The sequence below is a fragment of the Drosophila nasuta genome, chromosome X, assembly GCF_023558535.2.
Source record: "Drosophila nasuta strain 15112-1781.00 chromosome X, ASM2355853v1, whole genome shotgun sequence".
NCBI lineage: Eukaryota > Metazoa > Arthropoda > Insecta > Diptera > Drosophilidae > Drosophila > Drosophila nasuta.
The window spans coordinates 10402231-10426640 of record NC_083459.1 but is presented as its reverse complement, the minus strand read 5'-3'; the positions used below and the strand labels follow the sequence as shown (position 1 = coordinate 10426640).

The 24410-nt window shown below is 41.1% G+C and overlaps 3 protein-coding genes across 3 annotated transcripts; 2 read left to right on the top strand and 1 right to left on the bottom strand.

The window, feature by feature from the left end:
- The first annotated feature begins 446 nt into the window (after positions 1-446).
- On the top strand, positions 447-2014 carry LOC132797395 (acetyl-CoA acetyltransferase, mitochondrial). The gene has a single exon (XM_060809140.1). It carries the CDS (start codon positions 573-575, stop codon positions 1809-1811), a length of 1239 nt encoding a protein of 412 aa, XP_060665123.1. The 5' UTR covers positions 447-572; the 3' UTR covers positions 1812-2014.
- A 451-nt stretch (positions 2015-2465) lies between these two features.
- LOC132797394 (uncharacterized) lies at positions 2466-5356 on the bottom strand. The gene is made up of 3 exons (XM_060809138.1): positions 4233-5356; positions 3711-4167; positions 2466-3646 (listed from the first exon to the last, which is right to left on the bottom strand). The coding sequence occupies exons 1-3, from the start codon at positions 4556-4558 to the stop codon at positions 2636-2638; spliced, it is 1794 nt and encodes a 597-aa protein (XP_060665121.1). The 5' UTR covers positions 4559-5356; the 3' UTR covers positions 2466-2635.
- A 217-nt stretch (positions 5357-5573) lies between these two features.
- On the top strand, positions 5574-23316 carry LOC132795993 (fizzy-related protein homolog). Its single transcript, XM_060806985.1, has 6 exons — positions 5574-5919; positions 10056-10483; positions 13576-13828; positions 21875-22108; positions 22191-22325; positions 22398-23316. The coding sequence occupies exons 2-6, from the start codon at positions 10362-10364 to the stop codon at positions 23088-23090; spliced, it is 1437 nt and encodes a 478-aa protein (XP_060662968.1). The 5' UTR covers positions 5574-5919; positions 10056-10361; the 3' UTR covers positions 23091-23316.
- The last annotated feature ends 1094 nt before the right edge of the window (positions 23317-24410 follow it).

Here is a 24410-nt window from a genome sequence, read left to right as displayed (position 1 = left end):
AAACACTATCATACTAGAAAAATACCAAATACTTCTCAATGTATCAATTCATTTGACGTTCATGCAAATTGATTAATGTGCTTTATTTTCTCTTATTACTTGATTTGACTATTACAAATTAAATTCAAATAATTAAGCACTATAATTAACCAACAATTAAATGCCAAACAATAATGCAGTGCAGCTACTTCTAGCGGTTAGCGGCAATAAACAGGGTGACCGTTTAACAAACAACGTAACAATGGTCAATACGAAAAATACTATAACGTATTTTGTTCAAAATCGATGTGATGTACTTTTGTCATTAACTAACACTAAATGAAACAGCTGTTTTACTTTATTTTTAAATAAATTTATGTTTACATCTGCTGTTCGAGCTGTTCACAGTATATTAGCAGAGAGGAAATGGTATATTTTTCGAAATCGCGCATGGTATATTTCGAAATTCGAGCTGCGGTCAGCTGCTTTGGTTACGCAAGGTGATCAACAGGTTTTGTGATTGTAAATTAGATTCAGTTAACTTTTGATCTTAACACGTTGAGTGATCGTGCACCTCTAACTAATCCTGCAACATGTCCGCCAACCTGCTGAAAGCCACTACGCGCCAACTCTGCGCCCAGGCCCGTCGCTACAGCTCCAAGATCAACGATGTCGTTGTCGTCTCGGCTGCCCGGACACCGATCGGCAGTTTCCAGAGCCAATTGGCTCCACTGTCGGCCACCCAGCTAGGAGCAACGGCCATCGAGGCGGCCATTGAGCGTGCCGGCATTGCCAAGTCCGACGTCAACGAGGTGATCATGGGCAACGTGGTCTCTGCTGGCCTGGGACAAGCCCCCGCTCGTCAGGCGGCTATCTTTGCCGGCCTGCCCACTAACGTGTGCTGCACCACAGTGAACAAAGTGTGCTCGTCCGGAATGAAGGCGGTCATGCTGGGAGCCCAATCGCTGATGCTGGGTCAGGCTGATGTTGTTGTAGCCGGCGGCATGGAATCCATGTCCAATGTGCCCTACTATCTGAAGCGCGGGGCAACGCCCTATGGCGGCGTCAATCTCACCGATGGCATTGTCTGGGACGGTCTCTGGGATGTGTACAACAAGTTCCACATGGGCAATTGTGCCGAGAACACAGCCAAGAAGATGCAGATCAGTCGCAAGGATCAGGACGATTTTGCCATCGAATCATACAAGCGTTCGGCCAAGGCTTGGAGTGAAAATGTCTTTGGCGACGAAATTGCCCCCGTCAAGATTCAGCTGAAGCGCAAGCCCGAACAGATCATTGCCAAGGATGAGGAATTCACACGCGTCAACTTTGATAAGTTTGGACAACTGGCGACAGTTTTCCAGCGTGAAAATGGCACAGTGACCGCTGGCAATGCGTCCACATTGAACGATGGCGGCGCTGCCGTTGTACTGATGAGCGCCGAGGCTGCACAACGTGCTGGCCTTAAACCTCTGGCTCGCATCGTTTCGTTCCAAGATGCTGAAACGGATCCCATTGATTTCCCCATTGCTCCCGCCTTAGCGGTGCCCAAGCTGTTGGAGCGCGCCGGTGTGCGCAAGGAGGACGTCGCCATGTGGGAGATCAACGAGGCCTTCTCTCTGGTCGTGCTCGCGAACATCCGCAAGATGGATGTGGATCCCGCCAAGGTCAATGTACATGGTGGCGCTGTTTCCTTGGGCCATCCCATTGGCATGTCCGGTGCTCGCCTGATTACACATCTGACGCATGCTTTGAAGGCTGGTGAGATCGGCTGTGCCTCCATTTGCAATGGCGGCGGCGGAGCTTCCTCCATTTTGCTGCAGAAGCTGTAGAGATGTTGAGTTTGAACTTTGAACCAGAATTGCATTTAATGGTTAACGATTATCGGTTATTGGTTATCGATGTTGATCACAATTGAAACCCCTATTCGCCATCTCCTTCGCACTCTCGTGGATGTGTTTTTATTTTTGTATAGCATTTAATTCAATTTCTTGTGATTTGCATAATAAAATTATGAAGCATTCGAAAAATACAACCATTGCATAATACACGCCAAGGGAATGAGAAGTGTTCAGTGAGATTTAATGGACGTTGATCTCGACAAAGCGAAAGCGCCATCTATGAGCGCCGTTTGGCAAATTGCAATGGCAACTTCTGCTGTAGTTACAAACAGGAGATGTAAGTTGTGGATAGTTATCACGCAAATGTGATTATTATTGTAATAATAGTTAAATAGTAACTTGCATTTTGGAAGTGAAAGAAATTCGAGAAATATAATATATATTAGTTGTGTTCGCTATTGTGAGGATAGCACCATCTGTGCAAAATTGCGTTTAACTGTAGTGCAATTGCTGGAGCAGTTAAATTTGAACCAGTTGAAAGCGTTTGTATACCATTTAGCTTATTTATATTTCTTGATTTATACAATAAATGCAAATGGGGCATGCAAAAAATATAAATATGCGGAATTAGCACCCATTTCGCCAATTAACAGTGGCGCCATCTGTGAAAATTGCAACAGTTTAGGTTACATTCCAATTAGATAAACAGGAAGCAGAATCCTGTGCTGCATTGCACGCATCGTCGATAACGACTGATATCGATAAATACTCAAGTGTTTAATTTGACAGCATTTAATGCAATATTTTGTTAGTTATTAATTGAAACGGCGCCAACGCGCCAAAGCGAGCTCGACGAGAAAGACGAAAGTAGCCAGCACATAGAAGACACCACTAATGACATAGATGGCCCAAAGATCCGGCTGACGCAGTCGCCGATCGCTCAGCATGAAGGTGCTCCGAAAGTAACGCTCGTTGCCCAGCTGCCCGGCCCAATAGTTCATCAGGCCCACCGCCTGTATGGCCATGACGAGTTCATCGAGCTGCTGCAACAGATGCGAATCCCGCTGCAAATAGATGGCCAACTGCTGGTCCAACACATGCTGAGGCAAAACATAGTAGGCGCCCGGCTTGTGTGTCTGCTCCACCACCTGCAGCAGCGTCTGTCGCGAGAGTACGCCAAAGATGCGCTCATGCGGCTGCTGATCCAACTGCAGTTGCTGCTGCTGGACACGCAGTTCCATCTGCTCGAGGACATCGCGTTCCCACTCGCTGCCAATGACAAAGGTGCGCACGTTGTGGAACAACGCCTGCAGGCTGTTCACCTCACGCACGTCCAGTGCAGTGATACGATTCATCACAGCTGTGTAATCGCCATCGCCAAGCTCCTGTAGAGTGCGCGGCAATCTCTGATGCACATGCTGGCGCAGCAGATGATAGAACAGGGCCGAGTACATGGCGCGGATGAGCAGCGTGAATCCCAGCCAGTTCACATAGAGCAGCTGTTGTGCCGGACGCGTGCTCGACGCTCCACTGGGCTGGCCATAGGCCACGGCTAGGATGGAGAGCAGAATGGTGGCGCAATCGCTGCGCCGGTGACTGCAGAGCATGAGGCCGGCGACACTGAGGAAGCTGGCGAGCACACAGAGCCAGGTGAGTGACTGAAAGGGAAAGCGCAGTATATCGAAGCTGTTCAAATTGTAGTTACTCAACAGCAGGCAGCACTCCAGCCGGCTGGAGTAGTATGGAAAGACGGCGGACAGATTTCCCGATTGCTGGACTCGCTTGCGCAGATAGCCAATGGCCAGGTGAGCACGCTGCTGATGCAGCTGCAACGAGAAGTGCATCAATCAAATGTGTAATCCTTCAAAGCTTTGTTCTCCTTCAGCTTACCAGCTGCAACACCTGCTGCTCCGTCTGATTATCCGTGCGCTCCCCAACCAGATGAATACTGAAATTCATGCGCCTGGCCAGCAGCTGCAGCAACCGATCCTCCAGCCCCAGGAACGGTGTCGCCAGTCGCTGCGCCACCTGCAGCGGACACTGATGCAAATTGTGCAGTTTGGCAGGGAAGTAGTTGGCATGCTGCCAGGCTTCGCCCATGAAACGATTGATTTGCCGCTGCACCACGGTGCTGCAGTGGTCCGCCTCGTAGGGGAAATAGGTGTGCATGATGACCTCACCACGAGAACTCTGCGTCATCACGTTGCAGTTGATGAGCTGATGCTGCCAGCAATACTCGAAGACGCCCAGCATATCGGCTGGTATGAGCGCATCGCGTTGCTGCAGAAAAATGAAGTAATACCTGCTGGCATCGTGTTGCGTGGCATACGTGTGGATCTCGATGTCACTGCAGAACAGGAAAACAATGATTCAAGGATGAGACAGAGTCAAGGAACTTGGACGCAAGCTTACAGCAATGCCTGCAGGGAGTCGACGAGCAGCAGATTGTGCAAACGCAAGCCGGCAACGCGCTGTGGCTGGCTGTGATTGTGATGCACCATCTGAAGGATCATGGTGTCCACGCTCTCGTACAGCAGCTGCATAATGTTGCGGTAGAAGTTCATGGGACTGGGACGACGGCACGAGATGATGAGCATAAACGATGGTGCGATGCGCTGATAGAAGTCCTCGATGAACACACGCAGCGAATTGGCCACAAAGCGATTGATGATCATCGATTGCGTCTGGGCGCCATGATAATGCATCGACTCAAACTGCAGCAGGCTGCTGATGTTCATCTCTCTCGATTGTTCGTTCGTTTGACTCTCTTCAGCTGCTGCCTAACTACTCAACTGGTTGTCAGCTGGACTGCAGTTGAAATGCTGGCAAAACTACATATGTATATGCGGCATTCAAGCGGGCCACCATTTCCACACCGCATCGCTGACCTTAAACTGACATCCTTTGGAAAGTCTCTCATTAGTGACGACCGCACTTTGTATCTGCTGTATGCTCATTAATTTCTAATTGGTGTCCCAAAAGTCAACACAAAGTTATTGCGACGTCAGTCACAGCTGGCGCCACCGATGTAATCAATAAGTCAGTTCAGTTTTCTATATCAACGATAGTAGACTAAGTTCACTTAAGCTTACTATAAGATCTAATTTGTATATATAAAATATTAATATTTTATATGCAAAAACATTTTCCTTATCTGCAGTTTCTCCTTTTTATATATTGGATACTTTTTATTTTTGAAAAACTTTGGCTTACGTGATTACGTAAGTATTTTTTGCACATCAGCTCCGGCTCCACATTGTACTGTAGTATTAATTCTAAGCTACAATTAATAATAATAATAATGTTTTGCACATATTTTTTCTGATTAGCAAGTTTTTAAAAAGTCCGTTGACGGTAAATGAAAAATGAATTTAAATTCAGATTGAGTGCTGCCCATTTGATAAATGTAGAGCTGCCAACTCTTCAACTTGTACATGATCAAAAGAGTTGTCTATGGGGCCTGTGATACCAACTGTGGGACCAGATAAAGTAGCTGCTTTGGTAGCAAACAATAATGTAGAGCGAGGTACGTTTATGACCAAAGCAATTATTGTATTATTTATAGCGAAAGAAATGTTTTTAAGATATTTACTATTTTAATCAAAACATTGATGCAACAACCCAATTACATTTGCAGTGTGACCAGCTTTGCAAAATAGTATATTTGGTATTTATATGATTTACCAAATAATACATATTGAACGCAGTGGTGCGGTCACACTGGCGAAAATACCTAACAGACGGTGAACAAAAAAAAACGCTAAAGTTTCGGACAAATCCAAACAGCGGTGAACAAGCGCGGACCGCAACAGTGAAAGGAGACACCAAGCAACCAAACGTAAATATTAAGGCAAATCTTTGTTTAATACGCGCGACGTTTACAACGCATCGTTGACATAAACTCAGTCGCCATCCAAGACGAAGAAGACTTACCAACGCACTCCGCGTCGCGTCGCGTTGCGTTGCCCAAATCATTTGTTTGTGTTCTCAGCGGTGGTGCAGCAGAAGCAGCAGCTAATATGAAATCAAAATTAACCGTTTTTGTAGTGTTTTGCGCGTAAAGAAAAAAATTCCAAACAATAACAAAATACAGCATCAAGTAAGTGTGCAATGAGTGTATGTACAGTGCACATTCGAAAATATTGTGCAAACTGTAGAACGACGGCAGTAAATGACAGTTAAAATTCAGTTAAATACGTTTTCCGCTATTTTCTACTACTGTACATTGTACGCGAGAGCGAACGAGAGAGCAGAGGGAGCGTGCGTTTGTCTCCCCTGCCCTGCCTGCATATGCATATGCAATGCCATGCATGCGAGTGTTAGTGAGTTTGCTTGTATGCAGCTGGCCTTTTGCTCTCATCATATCTCTCTCCCGCTCTAACGGTGCGTGCGTTTCTAGCAGCATAGTGTGTGTCGGTGCACAATAGGAAACATAACAACAAAACGCAATTACTGCAAATTGCTAAATTAAATATTTAGTTATTGGCTACAAACACAACGAACGCAACAACAGGCGCTGCGTCTATTGCTGTCTCGCTGTGCTTTTGGCCATTTGGAATCAAGCAAATGTCCTTGACATTATTTCGATTTCCGATATGCTTCTGCAGTTTTGGAGAGGGGGCACGCGCGTGCTTGTGTGTGTGTGTGTGTGTGAGTGTCTATCGATTACTCGCTGCTCCTGTTGGCCTCTCGCTCTCTCGCGTGCTGTGCTCTATTATTCAATCGTTGACATTCGTTGCTTTGCTCTTCAATGGCTCAACAAAAAAGGGTTCTTTTCTAAGTTCACGTATAAGTGTTGTTGTTGTTGTGTTCTCAGCGCACATGTGGAATCGCTGCTGTTGTTTTTGCTGGTGCGTGTCTTTATCATGTTCCCACACATGAAAACTACGCTAGTTGGCTGGCTGATAAGGCAAAGCTAACCGCAACTTGTTCCTCTCTTGTTGAGGTGTGCGGTTAACCAATTCCGATAATATCCCCATGCATATAATCTACATATTTATTTACATAAATACATACTTTTTATGTGTGTATATGTGTATTATTTATATGTTTATTTATAGCTCCGTCAAAGTTCAAGTGCAACGTCGTCTATCGCTGTGGGAGCCACAGCCTGGCAGCTGTTGCTTGCTTGACTGTCTCCACTTGGAACCGGGAGCATTATCTCAGTGTCTATAAATGTCGAGCAGCGACTTTTCTTGACCTTCGCTTCGCTTCGAAATTAAGCAGCAACCAGTCAGCGCAGCAGAACATATCATTTTCATTGTTCAACAAGTCCAAAAGCCTTCAGACCCCACCTCCCACCTCTCCTCTTTGTCTTTCCCCCAGTGCAAGTACAGTGAAGCAACGCTGGCAATGATAAATGCTGAAATCATTTGTCTCTTCTTTTTGTTGGCTAGAAATAGAACTAATCTCCATTAAATAAAACTATTTCGTATTTCTTTTATTATTTTTAGAAGACTATTTTTACAAATTGTAATTTTAATTCACAAGTGTGCGTGAGTTAATATTATCATCTACGTTAACGTCAATAGTAGCAAATTAGTTCAAGTTCTTAAGGAAAAAGTACAGATAAAAATACTATAAATTACTTTCAATTTATTCTCAATCCGTTTAATTGGTGATAAGTACTTTTTTAGAGAATTTGTACGAGGGGATTTTCATTTGTGAAATATTGAATAGGAAGGGTGACTTACAATCTTAAGGAGGGTGATGCCTTATCAAGCGACAGGGACAACATTTTTATTATGGTTTCTATATGATAACAAGAATTACTGGAAAATTGGTTGTATTTGGTTTGACAACAATGAAAAATAAATAATAATGAAGACTCGTTGAATATAAAATGTAATGTTCAATAATTTACTACTATTGAAATTGTATTACAAACAAAATTATGTTCCTTAAATATGTTAGAACTATCTATGTTAATATAGATCTTTATTTAATACAATGAAACTGAATCAACTGTATTTAAGGTTGAATAATATTATCACAAATTGATAATTAAATATGTATTACTTCATTCTATTCACATTTCACATAAAATCAGTTATTATGTCTAAAATACTACCTTTTTTGTTGGCTATCAAGCGCCTTATTGTCGAGCACGCCCTGTTAAAAAATTTTTAGTCGCAACTCTCATTAATTTTTTGTAGAATTTCTGCTGCTTTTTCTTTACAAAATACCCACATGTATTTTGTATTATTATTTTTCTATTTTTATTTAATGTTACCTATTTTAAAATCAATTTTATTTGTTTTTTTTATATATATATATATAAAAGAAAGAATTCCCTATAGTTTATAGGTATTGGGAGCACGTAATCTTTGCAAAAGAAATTAACAAATTTATGCGTAAAATCTTAAAAATGGAATTATATTGTGAACTAGCCGAATTTGATGTTGAAAACTATGCGGGTAATTTGATTGCCAGAGTTCTGCAAATGCCGTCATAAGTTTCAACATTGTTCTTAATGTGCTAGGCACTCGGAAACGTTTTTGCTTGTGAATTTCCCATGGCTTTCGGTGATGTGATGTGATGTGGTGATGTAACCTGTGCTTCTGCAGAAAGCGAGGCGCAAGTGTTGTTGGTCTCTGACCCCAACGTGCAACAAGAACTTCACTTTACCCCACTCCACTCAACGCTCAACACTTGTTGCTTATCGTAAGCAAAGCTAGGGCGCGACATGTTCAAACATGCAAGAGCGGGGATTGAGCGTTGACTCATTTAGCCCGCATTTGTTTGCTTAGCGATAAGGTATTGGGACTTTTATCAGCACCAGCACCGTTGGCCTGAACACAGCCGAGCCCTAGCCGGCTGTTCTTTTGGGATCTCTCCCTAAGCACCAACAAATTACCTAGAAGCCACGTAATGACTGACGGACTGTATGACCGACTGACTGACTCGCTGCCTGGCTACCTGGGCGTCAATTGATTTTTGAAAGCGGAGTCGCTGTCGTACTCAGAAGTCAGTCATTCAGTCAGTCAGTCGATTGATATTCACTTAGTCAGTCGAGTCAGTGTGTCGAAGTCGAGTCGAGTCGATTCGGTCGGTTGTCAGTTGATAATTTCTATATATTTTGTATTTCAAATCGAACAAGAAACGTGTGTGTGTGTGTGAGAGTGTTTTTAAGCCAGGTTAGTATCAATGACCAAACAAACGCGGAAGTGTTTCGAGTCGTTGCGTTAAGTGCATTTCATGCTCTGCACAATTCACTTCCCTATGGCCAAAAGCAACAAGAAGAAGCAGCAGCAGCAGCAGTTAACGCCCATTAACTAATTACAGCAAATCACGCCAACTATTGTCCGTCTATTGACTCCGAGAGAGCCGCGTGCCAAGGGACTGCATAGACACATGGCACCGTACGTAGAAGAGCAGCCCTAGAGCTCTAGACTCTCATTAGCCAAGCAGCAGCCGTGTTGGCCAAGTTAAACAATGATGATCTGAGCATCTTTTCAGTATGCGCGTCGCATTCCATGCGAATAACATTCGAACAACATGACAGGCGATACAACTGGACAGACAGACAGACGAACGGACGGACGGACGGACAGATAACACACTCACACTCGTAGAGAGAGGGTGTGTGAGTGTGTGTGTGTGATTGATACGCCCACCAGACACTCGAGGGGCCAACTGATTAGCCATGCAGCCAGCATGTAAGCGCCAAACATAGTTCGCTGCTATCTTCCTCTCCTTCTCTTTCTCTTTCTCTTTCTCTCTTGGGCTTGGGCTTCTCTTGAGAGTCGTCTGTCTCACACTTTTTGGCCATAACTTCTAAAGCCTAGAAAAAACAAGTTGACTGTTTGGACCATGTGGCGGACGTTGATTAATGAGCTGGCTTGCAAACTGTCGACAAAAATAAATTACAATTTTATTCAAATTCGAATATACTAGACAGCAAAAGATGCACAACTTGCGAGATACCCTGTAAAATACAAAAATTTAGAAGATCTTTTAGGTAAAACTCTTATATAGAAGTATAACTTGTCTATATATATTAGATAACCAAATATAAACAACTAGCGAGATACCCTGTAAAATATAATAGATCTGAACTTGACCAGAAATCGTAAAAGAACATTCCATTTAGTTGTGTTGTGTATCATACCTCACATGATGTTTACTTGCGGGGTATCAAAAAAACAAGCAAAGTACAAGTACACAAAAAAAAACATTTAAATCGATTCAAATTAACTCATTCCCTTTCCTTCTCTCTTCTCGATTTCTTTACAGCACAAGTTTTATCGCCCATATATTTCATAGAAGAAGAGATAAAGCAATTACATACACACACATTATATATTTTGTACTTGAACGTTCGTTACCAACAAGGAATTTGGTATTTCATCGATCGAAATCAACGTCAACAACAGAGATCAGTGCTGATCATCATCAAGATTATTTTCGTTATCTCTTTGGCAGTGCCCAGAAACTAAAGTTCAGTTCCTGTTTCTGTTACGGTTTGTTGTTGTTCCTCGAACAGGATCGCAGGAAACACAAAGTCAGCGAAATAACACAGTTAGAGTAACAACACACAAGATGTTTAGTCCGGAATACGAGAAGCGCATTCTGAAGCATTACAGTCCCGAGGCGAGAAATCTATTTGGCAATATTGAATCATCGACGACACCAACATCGCTGGATCGCTTCATTCCCTGCAGGTGAGTGAACTCTCTCGACAACACCTCCCCACACCCATTCCCCATCCGTTATTTGTTGTGCTACGTCATCTTTTCCGCTTTCAAACGTGTGCAACACAACAGCAGCAACAACAACAAGAGTTCTACAACATTTGCCGCCTGGTTGCGCCTCGTTTAGTTAACGGAACCACAGTTTCCTGCACTCCCCAACCTCTCTCTCTCTCACACACTCCATGTGTCTATCTCTGTCTCCGATTCGGAGGAAACCAGTTGCCTAGGCTGCCTGTTTTCCCCTTCCATATCACAACAACATACTTTGTATCTTGTATCTCTCTAATTACAGCTTTTGCTTCAAAACATTTGCGCACCTTTCACTTAACTCCTCATTTTGTTGTCGTTGCTCTACGTTGTGTTTTGTGTCTACTTTTTGTTGTTCTCACCTAGAAAACAAAACAAACAAACGAACAACGAACAACGAACAAAAAAAGAACAACACTTTTATTTATTAGTACTTCCGCAAGTAGTTCACTTCAATTTTACCCCCTAGTTGGACAACTATTCGTTTTGTGTTCGCTCTTCATTCGATTAGCTTTCAATTGCTCTAGAAATAAGTGCGGCTAAAAATAAGGCGACACATGTTTTATTGATCACCTCCTGGATTGAATACGATGAAAGCTGCACGCTTCAATTTATTTATTTACCGCACATTCGATCAGCGACAGAATTTTTTAAGCGTGCTCAGCCTAAAGTAATTCCAAATTTAAGTTATTTTTGGCGTCAATGGGTTAAACGGAATTCTTGAGGGAACTTTTGAGGTAGCGTTTCTACATTAAAAACATTTAACTGAAAGTTCGTCTTTGTCTTTGTTTTAAATTTTTCGCTGCGCTGTTTAAAAATAGCAAATTTTGATAAATATTTTATATTTTCGAGTATTTATTTAAAGCTAGAATATCATGTATTGTTTTCGAATATTTAAGAACATTAGTTTAAATTGCTTATGCAGTATTTATATTTTCAAATATTGTAATTTAAGTATATTTGTACAGTATTTATATTTTCAAATATTTTTTCCCTTCGTCAAATACTTTCGACTGTTACAATATAATATTTTTGAGTATTTTTCTAAAGCTATTTTCAAAAATTGAGTATAAAGTTTTAAGTAGTTATGTGGTATTAATATTTTTAAATATTGCGCTTTTAGTATATTTGTACGATATTTATATTTTTCCCTCCGCAGTTAAAAATTGTAAAATTTTATAATTTTCGACTGTATTTTTGAGTGTTTCAAATTTTATGGGTTTCGGAGATTTAAGAACATTTAATTGGAAGTTTTAAATATTTATGCAGTAATTACATTTGAAATATTACACTTTTAGTATATATATAGTATATTTTCAAATACTGTTAGTATTTATTTTAATTTTTGTGTTCTAGTTCGACAATTGAAATGGAAATCAAATCAATATTAATGAAATGACTTTAGCTGCTTTTCCACATTTAAAACATTTAACTGGAAGTTGATTCTGAGCACTTTTAATCGACTCATTTCAAATTGTTTGCTGCGCAGTAAAAAATGTCAATAAATATTTTAGATTGTTACAAGATTATATTTTCCAATACTTTTTTCTTAGCATTTCAATAGGGGATAGCTTAATTATTGAATGTTTGTATTTCTTTATGAAACTCTCTTATCGTTAGGCTAGAGTGCTATAAACTGAATAACATACCAAAAAACAACAAATTTTTGTTTTATGTTTAACTTATTAAACCTATTTATTTCTGTATAAAAGTTATACAATTGTATTTGTTCCACAATGTTAAATTATGTAGCTTTATAATCAAATGTTACAGTTTTTAAAGTTCTAATGTTGTTTTGTTTTCAAAGAACAAATCCAAAAAGCATCACAGAATAATATATATAATATAGGGTTAACCCTCTAGCTTCTTAAATAAAATTGAAACCAAATAAATTGCAACTTAAAGTCAATGCATAATATTCTGTTTACCACAAAGTCATCAAACTCTTTCGTGTTGTTCTTCGCCTTGGCTTGTGGCTCGCTTCGTCACCTGTGTTGATTGAATTGTCATTGCTCCATGCCACTTGCCACCTGCCTCCCGGTTAGTGCCACCTTGCCCCAAACTGAAGCCTGCAGCTGTTGCTGCCGCTTGCCTTGTACATTTGATTTATTGTAGGTGGAAGTAGGTGCTTCAAATGCGTTTGCCAGATATGAGCCGCTGAAGCCAATTGTCAATGGGACACACACGGGAAGTGGCAACGTGCCAGGGCGGGGGGAGGAGGAGTTGAAGGGGGCGGTAGAAGAAGAGACGCATGTGTTGCATGCATAAACAGTTGTCGTGCAATGCAATCTTCAAATGCCTCTTGCCTCCGCCTCCCTTCGTTAATCACGTTTTGGGGGGCAGGTTGAAATTCTCTCACACTTGGCCAAATTTCAATGGCAAATTTGGCAATTTTCGTTTTTTTTTTTGTGTTTTTTGCAAGTTAGCAAACATTTGCAAATTTATATTTTTGCGCGAATTTGACATTCAATATTTTTTTGCACGTTGCACACGTTTTTTATGTTTTATGAGCAAAAATAATAACAATTGGCCGTCTTAATGTTTGCATTACGTGGCGGCTAACCAAGGTATCCAAAGAGGGGGATCAATGGGGATGGGGATGGGGATGGGAATGTGGGGAGTCGTCGCCGTCGCCATCGCATTGTAAGCAGACACGAAGGGTGTTAAGAGTCATTTGTGAGGTCCCCTTGCGCCAGACACATCGCACAATTGAATTTGAACGCGTTTGCATAAATTTATTTTGCAGTTGCGATTGCGATTGTTGCTCTACCTCTCCTCCCCACTTTTTCGCTGTTTTTGCTATTGTTGATTGTGTATAAATAATTTATATTTGGCAAAAGTTTTTGCCATGCTTTGTGCTTGGTTTGCAAAAATAAATACAAGAAATCCACACAGTCGGTGAAGTTATCATAGCCTTCCATTTTGGAGAAGGAGAAGGAGGAGAGGCAAACGTTTTGATTTACATTAATTGCATTAATTATTAACATATTCATTTAATCTCACATTTCACATTTCGTATTTCGCATTTTTCGCAGGGCACACAACAATTGGCAGACGAGCTTCGCGTCCATTAGCAAGTCCAATGATAACTCGCCACAGACGAGCAAAAAGCAAAGGGATTGCGGCGAAACGGCACGCGATAGTTTGGCCTATTCGTGCCTCTTGAAGAACGAGCTCCTTGGCTCGGCCATCGATGATGTGAAGACCGCGGGCGAGGAGCGCAACGAGAACTCATATACGCCGGCGGCGAAGCGCAGCCTCTTCAAATACCAATCACCCACCAAGCAGGTGAGTTTCTTCATTCCCCCCCCCCTGCCAGACATATAACACAATTCGAGCAATTGACACGAGTTATTTCGCTCTTTGTTGTTGCGTTGCACTAATTGAATTTGCAGTCTGATCTGTGTGAACTAATTGAGCCAACAGGCTTTTGTAAGAATGCGTCGTCCGTTAGATCGTCGAGTGTTGACTGTTGAGTGTTGAGTCTTGGGTTGAATGCACTTCTCTCTATCTAGCGGGCAGCAGGTCATGGACTCTTGTGATGCGACCCTGGGAATGCTCTCTCTTCGACAGTTGCAATCAATTAACCAGCAACTTGTGCTCCCCTCTATTTACCTAGTTACCTTCTAATATCGAAATTTATCACGACGACGATCCATCAATGTGTTGGCATCAAAATGCAAACAAAAGTTTCTTTATGTATCTAATAATCGAATATGGATTGTTAATCTTTTGTATACCCGCTAGTCATAGGATAGGATAGGAAATTGAATCTTAGCTGCTTTAGCTGACCATTTAGTATATTTTGTAATCTAAGGTATATTGTGTACTATATGGCATATTTTAAATACTGTACCAATATACCAAATTTTAGTATTTGTTGGTATATTAATTTGGTATATTTTAAAACTCAATTTGGTCTGATTCAAAATGGGTAGAGGATATCTCATAGTCAACTGAGCTTTCTAACTTGTAAATAATCTGATTTCCGATTGTAATGGTTTGTGTATCTTTTGATACTGTGCTTTTTGCTTCGTTAATATTAGATTTTTGTAGATTGTGTATCTTTTTGTATCTACTAGATACATTCTAGATACTTTATAAATACATTTAAAGACAGACTCTTTAAACTGTTATTTTTATTTCTTTAATATTCAATTATATTTTGTTATTCTTCTTTATCGAAAGAAATCTACAAAATGGGAGATTGTGTATCTTTTGTTAAATGTTTGTAGATACATTTGGAGACTTTAAACTAATCTCTCCTTGTGCTTAATTAATATACAACTTAGTTATAACACAAGTTTGCCAATTTGCGCCTCTTCTTTGGCAGTCTGATTATCCATTTGATTGTACACTTGTATTTGCCTTTTAGCACAGCCTATCTGATGCAGAGTATCTTTGGCTATTAGTTATGTGTGGCATAGTTCTTCGAACTGTCTTCGAATTGTCTTCGAACTGTGTTTCCCAGGCAAGTGTCCTCTACTTAGTTGAATATCTTCTGTGGCATCTAAACAAATCTATCTCATTCAAAGTGTGTGTACATATTTGTATCTCATGCTGCCAAATATGTATCTAATGCACATATTTGTCCATCTTTCCCTCTGTCCGTCCGTCTGTCTATTAATCTGTGACAACCGGTTTGAGAAAAACTCTGACCATGGGAAGAGGGTGAAAAGCATTCAGTCAGTCTCTCTCTCTTTCTATCTCTTCTATTGTTTCCTCTCACGCTCTCTTTTTTTGGCCTCGTCGTGGTGGCTGGTGGCTGCCTTTGATGATGGTTAGAGACCGGATCGGTTCAGCTCGATTTGGGGTTAACACACTTTGATTTCAGCTACAGCTTTGGCTTCTGCTGAAGCCTCGTTGTGTGTTGGTACAGCCGGTTCTTAGTTGATTTGTTGCTTTTGTTGCTCTTCTTGTCTGTTTGCACGTTCCCATTTATTATTTATATTCGAACATTTATTCACTTTTTTTCAATTTATCTATTTCTTTATGTTTTCTATTCAACTGTTGCCACTTGCCACTTGTCAATTGCCGCTGAAGAGGCAAGTGTTTTTTGTGGTTGTTTATTTCATTCCGGCCAAATTGTATTTGGTTAATGTTAATGGCGATCGTCATCATTTGAGCTGACATATTTGCGCGCTTATCAGATTTATGTTTGCTTCAATTGCTCCAACGACGACGGCGACACGTCTCACAGTGCTGCCTCGTCTCTGTGCCCATTGTCCGCTTTGCTTTGACTAATTTCTGACAGTTGACACGTTGCCAACAACAACAACAACAACAACAATAAGAATAACAAAAACGTTTCGACTGCCAAGTGAGCAGCAACAAGAACAAAAGCCTTTTCCATTCCAAAATGTGAATATAAATATGAATATGAATCGCAGTCTTGAATTCGAGGCGACATCGATTTGAGTCTCAGTTAACAGCGCCACGTGACACGAGCAATCACGAGCGAGTCTGCTTACATCCCTAACAGACATTCGATATCGATAATGATCGCTAGTAAAACTCGCTGGAACTATAAAAAATATTGTATGAAATAATCAAATTCGATTTATAATCCTATTTCTCCCTTTTTCTTTAATGGCTTCTTTAGTTCATATGAATGTTAATAGATTGCAGATTTCTTTCAATTAAAAATAATGTTCATTTGTGCTTTTCGTGATTCGTGCTACGATCATGCGATCATCTCTAGCACATACAGAAAGAGACGGGAAGATGGAGAGAGATTGAGATGAAGCATCGGAGCAATTGTTTGGAGCTCGCGTCGCCCGTTTGCCCAACTACTTCAGTGGTCTAAAACGACACTTGAGTCAATAAGCGCACGCAATGAATAACCAGACCTCTTCTCAGATCCCGCAGAGCTCGAGGGCAGAGACAGACAGAGAGAGAGAGAGGGAGGGGAGAAGGTACTTGTTTATGTCCGCGGGCAAGTTTAGCTCAAGCGCTCCATTAACGTGTCATTCTGGCCATATTCGTCTTGTGCTCACATTTGGCTATTTGGTTTTTGATTAATGGGCTCAGATTGTCTTAGAGGGAGTCGTACAGCTCTGTGGGCAGAAGAAGTGATCAGGGGGAGGTAGCTACCTATGAAATTGTCGCCTCAATCAGCGGCCATTCATCTACATCACGCCCACACAATTAACGCACAACAACTTTGCCTTATGTGTGTGTGTGTGTGTGTGTGTGTGTGTGTGCCACACCCCGCGTCCAACTTCAAGCATTTTTTGACTCATTGTATTCGTCTGGGTTTTCGGATCTTTTTTGGGCCTGGTCATAACAAAACAGCTAAGCCAGGCCAGACCCCAAAACCCAGACGAACAAATCACAAATAATAAATATAATTCAATTATGTGCGGTCGCCGTCATAAATAATAGCCAATCCATCCATCTATCTATTTCGCTGGCCACACGTACTTACAGTAGTCCCCATTGAGACCCAAAACTGCCAAGCTGCCAATCTGTCAGTCGCGTTATATATCGCATTCTATGGCCCAAACTGAAGTAATTGCTTAATTCGCCACTGAAGATCTTTCGACTCGCATTCAGTCGCAAAATTCGCACATATTTAACGTGTTTTGATGGCAGCTTGACGTGAGCTTTGACCACGCTAAAGACTAAGAAGAACTCGCTATCTTTTTCTGATATACTTCATCTGATAAATATGGAAATTGACAGCTGTATGCTGACGACTCAACACGTAGAAGAAAGAAATCTCAGCATCAAGCTACAGCTGATTTGTGTTAAGAATAGATTGTCAACAAATTTTTATTATTAAAGTTTATTAAAGTTGCTAACTCTAACTCGAATATAATAATAGAAAATTAAGTAGATAGATAGATAGAGATATAATAATAGCAAATTGAAGAGATTTTCCAAGCTATAATTCTTTTCGAAAAGTATTGTACTGTAAAAATACTAAAGGCTATATGTGGGATATAGTATAACATAGTACCACGTTCAAAATATGTCATAGAGTGCCTAATATACCAGATTTTCAACCAAAGCAATAATATACCCAATGTAATAGCCTTCTACCCTATTGAAACCATAAAATAAAACAGAATTTATTTAGAAATAATTTGCTAAGGGAAGAATGGCTGCTGTAGATGGATCTAAGTTGCTTTGGTTGACAATTTGGTATATTTTGTACACTGTGGTATATTTCGAATGTAGACCTATGATATATTGATATACCAAATATAATACTCGGTATACTTCAGTATTTTCTTCATTATATACCAGTATACATGAATGTAGCTTTTTTACTTTTTTGTTTTTAAGAAAATACCACAAAATCTCAGTTGAAAATGCATATTAATGAACTCAACCACATAGGTGTGAGGCATCAATATGTGTAATTAAGGTACTACTAAATAAATCTGTATGTAAAGAATAAATTAATATAAAAGTATTTCAACACACATGACTCATATTTAGCTTTTAAATCGACGAAGTCTACTGCACAATATGAAGCATTATTCAAATATAAATAATCAAGTTCTAGTCTGAAGCACAGAGACGCCTCAAAAGTTGTGCGTTTCAAATTTATTGGAGCACTTTGAAGATTTATGAATCGCAAATGCATTTACCTGGCCAACATATTCGTTGTGTGTGAGTGTGAGTGTGAGAGGTGCTTTTAAATGAGTCAGTCAGCGGCATGGAAGCATGAATGATCAATGAGTAGACGATTGTTATATATTGCATTTAGAGGTAGGCGCAGCTTTCTCTCTCACTCTCTCTCATATATACTATAGTTCATTATTGTGAGTGTTTCTCACACTCTCTAAAATTGTGTCTAGTCTTTAATCATGAGCCGAAAAGAAGACATCGTTATCGTGTTGTCGTTTCGCTTTCATAGTCCGATCGTGCACCTGTTGGGGGCCATTTGGAATACCCATTAAAGAATTATACAAATACAATGCTCTTGGGTCGCTTCTCAGCTATTTTTGGCTGGCCGCGTCTTTTCGACTTTGGTTTGTTTGCTTGTTTATTGTATTATTTTTATTATTATTGATATTAATTTATGCAGCAGACTTGTGGCATTAGCATCGCATTAACTTGAACTCTTAGCCACGCTGAAAGCCACTTGACCAGTTGGCCATTTAACCATTTGGCCACTTGACTACTTGACTACTTGGCCACAGTGATTCAGTGGTTTAGTGATTCAGTGATTAACTAAGCAGCAAGCAGTAAGCAATGCAAAGAGTTTCGTCGCGACAGGTTCAAACTCACATTCGCGAGCATTCATGCTTGGATTTTTGCTCATATTATATCCATATCCATATCCATATCCCATTCGCATGCTCATTCGCTTTCCCATTATCGTGATCATTAACATTCTCACTCGTCGCCTCTCTCTCTCCACTTTTCCCCTCTTGTGCTCCTTTTGCTTTACTGCCGCTGGTTGGTTGTTTGTTTGTTTAATTTATAAGCTGTCTTTTGAGCTCCGCCCCCAATGGGATAATAATAACAACAACAGCAATAACAACAACAACAATTGCCGGCCGGCAACTTGGCCAATGACTTTGCCATTTCTTTGCGCCATTCAATTGCCAAACTGAGCTTGATTTGTAGCTTTGTTGCGACAGCTTTCCTCATGTTTTTCAGCTTCGTCGCCATTTTGCTGTGCAGAGACAATCGTAGATCACTCAGCAAGAGCACTTAATGAATAGCGGTGACTGTACTCACGACTGGCTGTGAGCTTAACAAAGCGATCGATAGTTTTTATACGCATTTATTTAGCTAGAGATGTAATACAGTATTTAAGTGGCAGATCTGCCTATAAGTTAATAAATAGATACACCTTTTTATAATTTATAATATACATCACATTAGGGAATAGTATGGCACTGAATATATAACTACAGATCAGCATATAAAGTTGATAAGCGATAAAGTTTACAAAAAAAGTCTGATGTAAATGAGGAACAATGAATTAAATACCAACATTGTGCTTCCAATTTATATTTGAATATACACGCTTACTTGTTTTAAAATTTGTTTAATATTTATTGTTTTAATGAGAATTGAAATGAAGTTAATGATATGGCCAATGATCTTATGTTTGGGCTGGCTAAAACGGAAGGTATTCCAAGGGGAAAAGCAATACAAAGATAAGGAAACATTAACTGAAGCTTTCAATGTGCTTGGAGTGTGTTTTCTTTGAACTTCATAGATTCCGCGATTAAAACCCAAATTTTTTTGCATATCAACTTTGTTTCAATTCTCATTGATATTTCGAAGAATGTTCAGAAATGTTTATTATCTCAAACACTCGATAGTCGATTTCTTCAATGTTCGATAGTAGTTGCATACTATCGATAGCTTGGGCGTCGCTCTCTAGAGCATGTGTTTCGCAGAATTGCGTAGATGTGAAAGAACTTGATTATGTTGCGACTTGACAGACAATTTTTTGGCACAAAGACAAGCAGAGTGCAAAGGGTAGACAACCAACAACAAAGACAACAACTGATGATGATGACTGCTGCTGTTGACTGATGACAATTTCGAATGACAACAACGACAGCCGGACAGACAACATAGCAACGGACTCAACAAGCGGACAAGCCAGCCACTGAGAAAGAGAGATTTAATCGAAAGAAAGACAACGTGAATTTGTTGGCAGTGGATTTGAACTTGGTTTGTAGCGGAGTTTCAATGCTCTCTGTCTCGCTCTCTAACAGTCGCTGCGAGATGTGTAGTTGTTGGTTGTTGAATTGAATTTCTAATAGGCATAGCTTGGTACACATTCACACACACACACACACACTCGTACATACACACACGTGGTTGGCATCCGCACTTGGCATCGAAAAGCATTTAAATTTAATGGCAGTTGCTTGTACGCTTTATGGGCCCACTGAGGCAATCCCATAACACAACACACTCGCAACAGACTGACCACAGAGCTCCAGAGCTATTTAACTGCCACATGTGTGTGACGGTATTCCCAGAAAGCAGCAGAAACAAAAAACGGAGCCAACTCGAGTTGAGTTGAGCCATTAAATTGCTGGCCCAAAGTGCAAAGTGAGCCATAGAACACACACATCTCTATCCCCCTCTTCCTCTTCCCTCCACTCAACTGCGACTGCGTCACGCAATTTGAGAGACTCAACTCTCTGGTCAATGTTATTAACGTTCCAAGTACTCGCTCTGCACGCGCTTGTTAATTGAATTAAATTTTAATTTGCCAGCGGAATTAAAAGCGCACACGGAGCCAAGCGTCAAGTGGGTTGACCCAGACTCATTCCGCCTCCAACTCCTCCTGCTGCTGCTTATCCATATCCCAGGCAATCTTATCGCGAGCAAACATTAAATAAAAATGAAATACAAATACAAATACAAATGTGAACTGCGATCAGTGCGTTGCTTGTCTGTTTGTCGGGATGTTTGCCTGCTGAATCAGAATCGAAAATGGGGTGTGGACAGACAGATCCCAGAACCCCGAGACCCAGACACTGACACTGACTGACCAAAGCAAAGCAAAGCACAGCGATGACAAATCTGAGCCAGTTGCAAGTGGCAAACGAATTAGTCAACTAGTCACACATTATAGTAATTAGATAAACAGATGTACGGATAGTTGGGACTGTCTAATTAAGCTACCAAAAGTATTTTTCGGTTCAATTCTTGCTGTATTTTTAAAGCTGTCTTTTGAATCACAATGTGAAGTAGTAATAAAGTAACTAGAGATCTGAACATACACAAATGTCAGTATTTATATAATCTGTTTTATCTACAGCTCCATCTTATCTATAGATGGAACTACTGTATCTATTTGTAGTCTCTAGTTGCGTATATCGAAAAGTATCTATTGCATTATTATCTTGAAGCCTACTTCAATTGAAGGTCTTACATTTTGCATGGGAATTGTGTTGGACAGTAGTTGGACACGCACAGAGGCAGCTACAACAACGGCTTGGCTTCAGTGCGTGGATGCCTCTTGGCTCGGCCCACGCATTCGTAATTGCGTCGATTGCGTAAGGCAGCGATGCATGGCACAGGGGAAATGCGGAAGGGCGAGAGAAGGAGGAGGAGGAGGCGCATACGCTTAACACACTTCTGTTTTACGCATTTTCTATGCCAGGGAAGCGATGAAGAATTGCTTAGAGTGCGTGTGGAAGTTAGAGGCGGCAAGGGGTAGAGGCAAGGGGAATGCGATTGCGGACGCGGTCGCCGCTTTTAGCACCGTGGCGTTAATTGGCGAGCCAAGTACGCGACGCGCAAACAAAGCTCGCCGCTTTGCTTTGGCAATTTGGTCGACTTAACCAGAGCAAACTAATTGATATATGACTTGACGTGTTTCTTCTACTCCCATATTTGCAGGACTACAATGGGGAATGCCCGTACTCGTTGTCGCCGGTGAGCGCCAAGAGCCAGAAGCTGTTACGATCGCCGCGCAAAGCGACGCGCAAGATTTCGCGGATACCATTCAAAGTGCTCGATGCGCCCGAACTGCAGGATGACTTCTATCTCAATCTGGTTGACTGGTCGTCGCAGAATGTGCTCGCCGTTGGCCTCGGCAGTTGTGTATATCTCTGGAGCGCGTGCACCAGTCAGGTGAGTGTAAACAACTCGAGCAACGATCGAGCAAACAACTACTTTCAACTGTAACTCATTCTCCGTCTCGTAATGTAAACAGGTAACCCGCTTGTGCGATCTCAGTCCCGATTCGAATACAGTGACATCCGTGTCATGGAACGAACGTGGCAACACTGTTGCCGTGGGCACACACCATGGCTACGTCACCGTCTGGGATGTGGCAGCCAACAAGCAGGTGAGTGCGCGACTTCTTCTATACAATGCTGAAGAATATGTCTTAATTCTCACTTCTCTCACACTCCAACAGATCAACAAACTCAATGGACATTCGGCACGCGTGGGTGCTTTGGCCTGGAACAGTGACATTCTGTCGAGTGGATCGAGAGATCGTTGGATTATTCAGCGCGACACTCGCACACCTCAGCTGCAGTCGGAGCGACGTCTGGCCGGCCATCGTCAAGAGGTTTGCGGCCTCAAATGGTCGCCGGACAATCAGTATTTGGCCAGCGGTGGCAACGACAATCGGTTATACGTGTGGAATCAACACTCGGTGAATCCGGTGCAATCGTATACGGAACATATGGCGGCAGTGAAAGCAATTGCTTGGTCACCGCACCACCACGGACTGCTGGCCAGCGGCGGCGGCACTGCCGATCGTTGCATACGCTTCTGGAACACGCTGACGGGTCAGCCCATGCAGTGCGTGGACACTGGCTCGCAGGTGTGCAATTTGGCCTGGTCGAAGCACTCATCGGAGCTGGTCTCCACACATGGATACTCGCAGAATCAGATACTCGTGTGGAAATACCCGTCGCTGACGCAGGTGGCCAAACTAACTGGCCACTCGTATCGTGTACTCTATTTGGCACTCAGTCCGGATGGCGAGGCGATTGTTACGGGCGCTGGCGATGAGACGTTGCGCTTTTGGAATGTGTTTAGTAAGGCGCGCAGCCAGAAGGAGAACAAATCGGTTCTCAATCTGTTTGCCAACATCAGGTAGACGACGCGTCAGGTGGGGGGACACACACCAATCATATTTTGACTGAGCGAGGCGCCAAAGGTAAACAGCTACTAAGCAAGCAAGCAACCAATCAATCAACCAATCAATCAATCGATCGATAACCTGGGGCTAATAACTATGCACTCTCATCATCTCATCTACATGTAATGTGTGTGCGTGTGTTTCAGTAACCATATTTACTAAATTTATGTTAGCATTGTGAAAATATGTTCATCTACTACTACTACGAGTCTTAAGGTTTGGGCGGGCAAAATTAATTGGTAAGCCAATGTAATGATACACGATACAAAGCTAACATTTTAGTCACGCTTTCACGCTCCTACTCTGCAATAACCCAAAAATTTGTATATCTTTTAAGTAATGTATAGTGATTATTTAGCAGATACTTATACTGCATTATATTTACCATAATCTAATGTTAGCTTTAGAGCTAAGAACCAGAACTGAAAACGGTTTAATTTAGCTAAGTTTATCACTTGATCGCATAAGCTTAATTGAACACAATTTTTTTCTTTGTGTACTAAAAATAACTCAATTATTTTTTTGTACTTAGCTCCTAAGGTCTTATTATTTGCAAATGCAATATATTCTATTTGTTTTTTTTTTTGTATGTATACATATAAATATATAATAAATTTATACAATTTCAAAGCTATTTGAGTGATTCAATATTTTAAAAAGATGCATCTTTAAAGACGTATCGATCTCAATGTACGTTTGACGTGGCACATTTTTAGGCTTAGCGAAGACTTGACATTCACAGTTCTTCAAATTCTTTATGACTAACAACAGCCGAAATTTGCCATTATCGTAGCACACTCTTAGGCTCAGCGAAGACGCAAATCATTAATACACTTGGCATCCATAGTCTGTCTCTCAAATTCTAAGCCCCGAACACTTAACAAGTGCCCTATCATTAGTAGAAATACCAGGCGAGCATAAATCAGCAGCAAGTGGCTGTATTAAAAATTCAATCAAGATCGTTCGTTATTTTCGAAATTTGACGAAAGGTGACTTTCAAATTTTAAATTGGCGCTACAATAACTTTATTTTTTATAGCATACTTTGAGGACGCGATCTTGGCCATAGGATAAACTCTATCGTTCGGCATCACTAAAATATGGGAGTAGCCTAATGATTAAAAACTTGTAATTCTCCTGAAGGAATGATTTGAGTGTCCTTTGGCGTGATTATAGACTTTAAGAAAAGACATCGTTTTACATAAGATTTACCACGATCAATAAGGCTGTAGCCAAAACATTAGATATTCTCCAAATATTTATTTGGACTCCTGTAAGG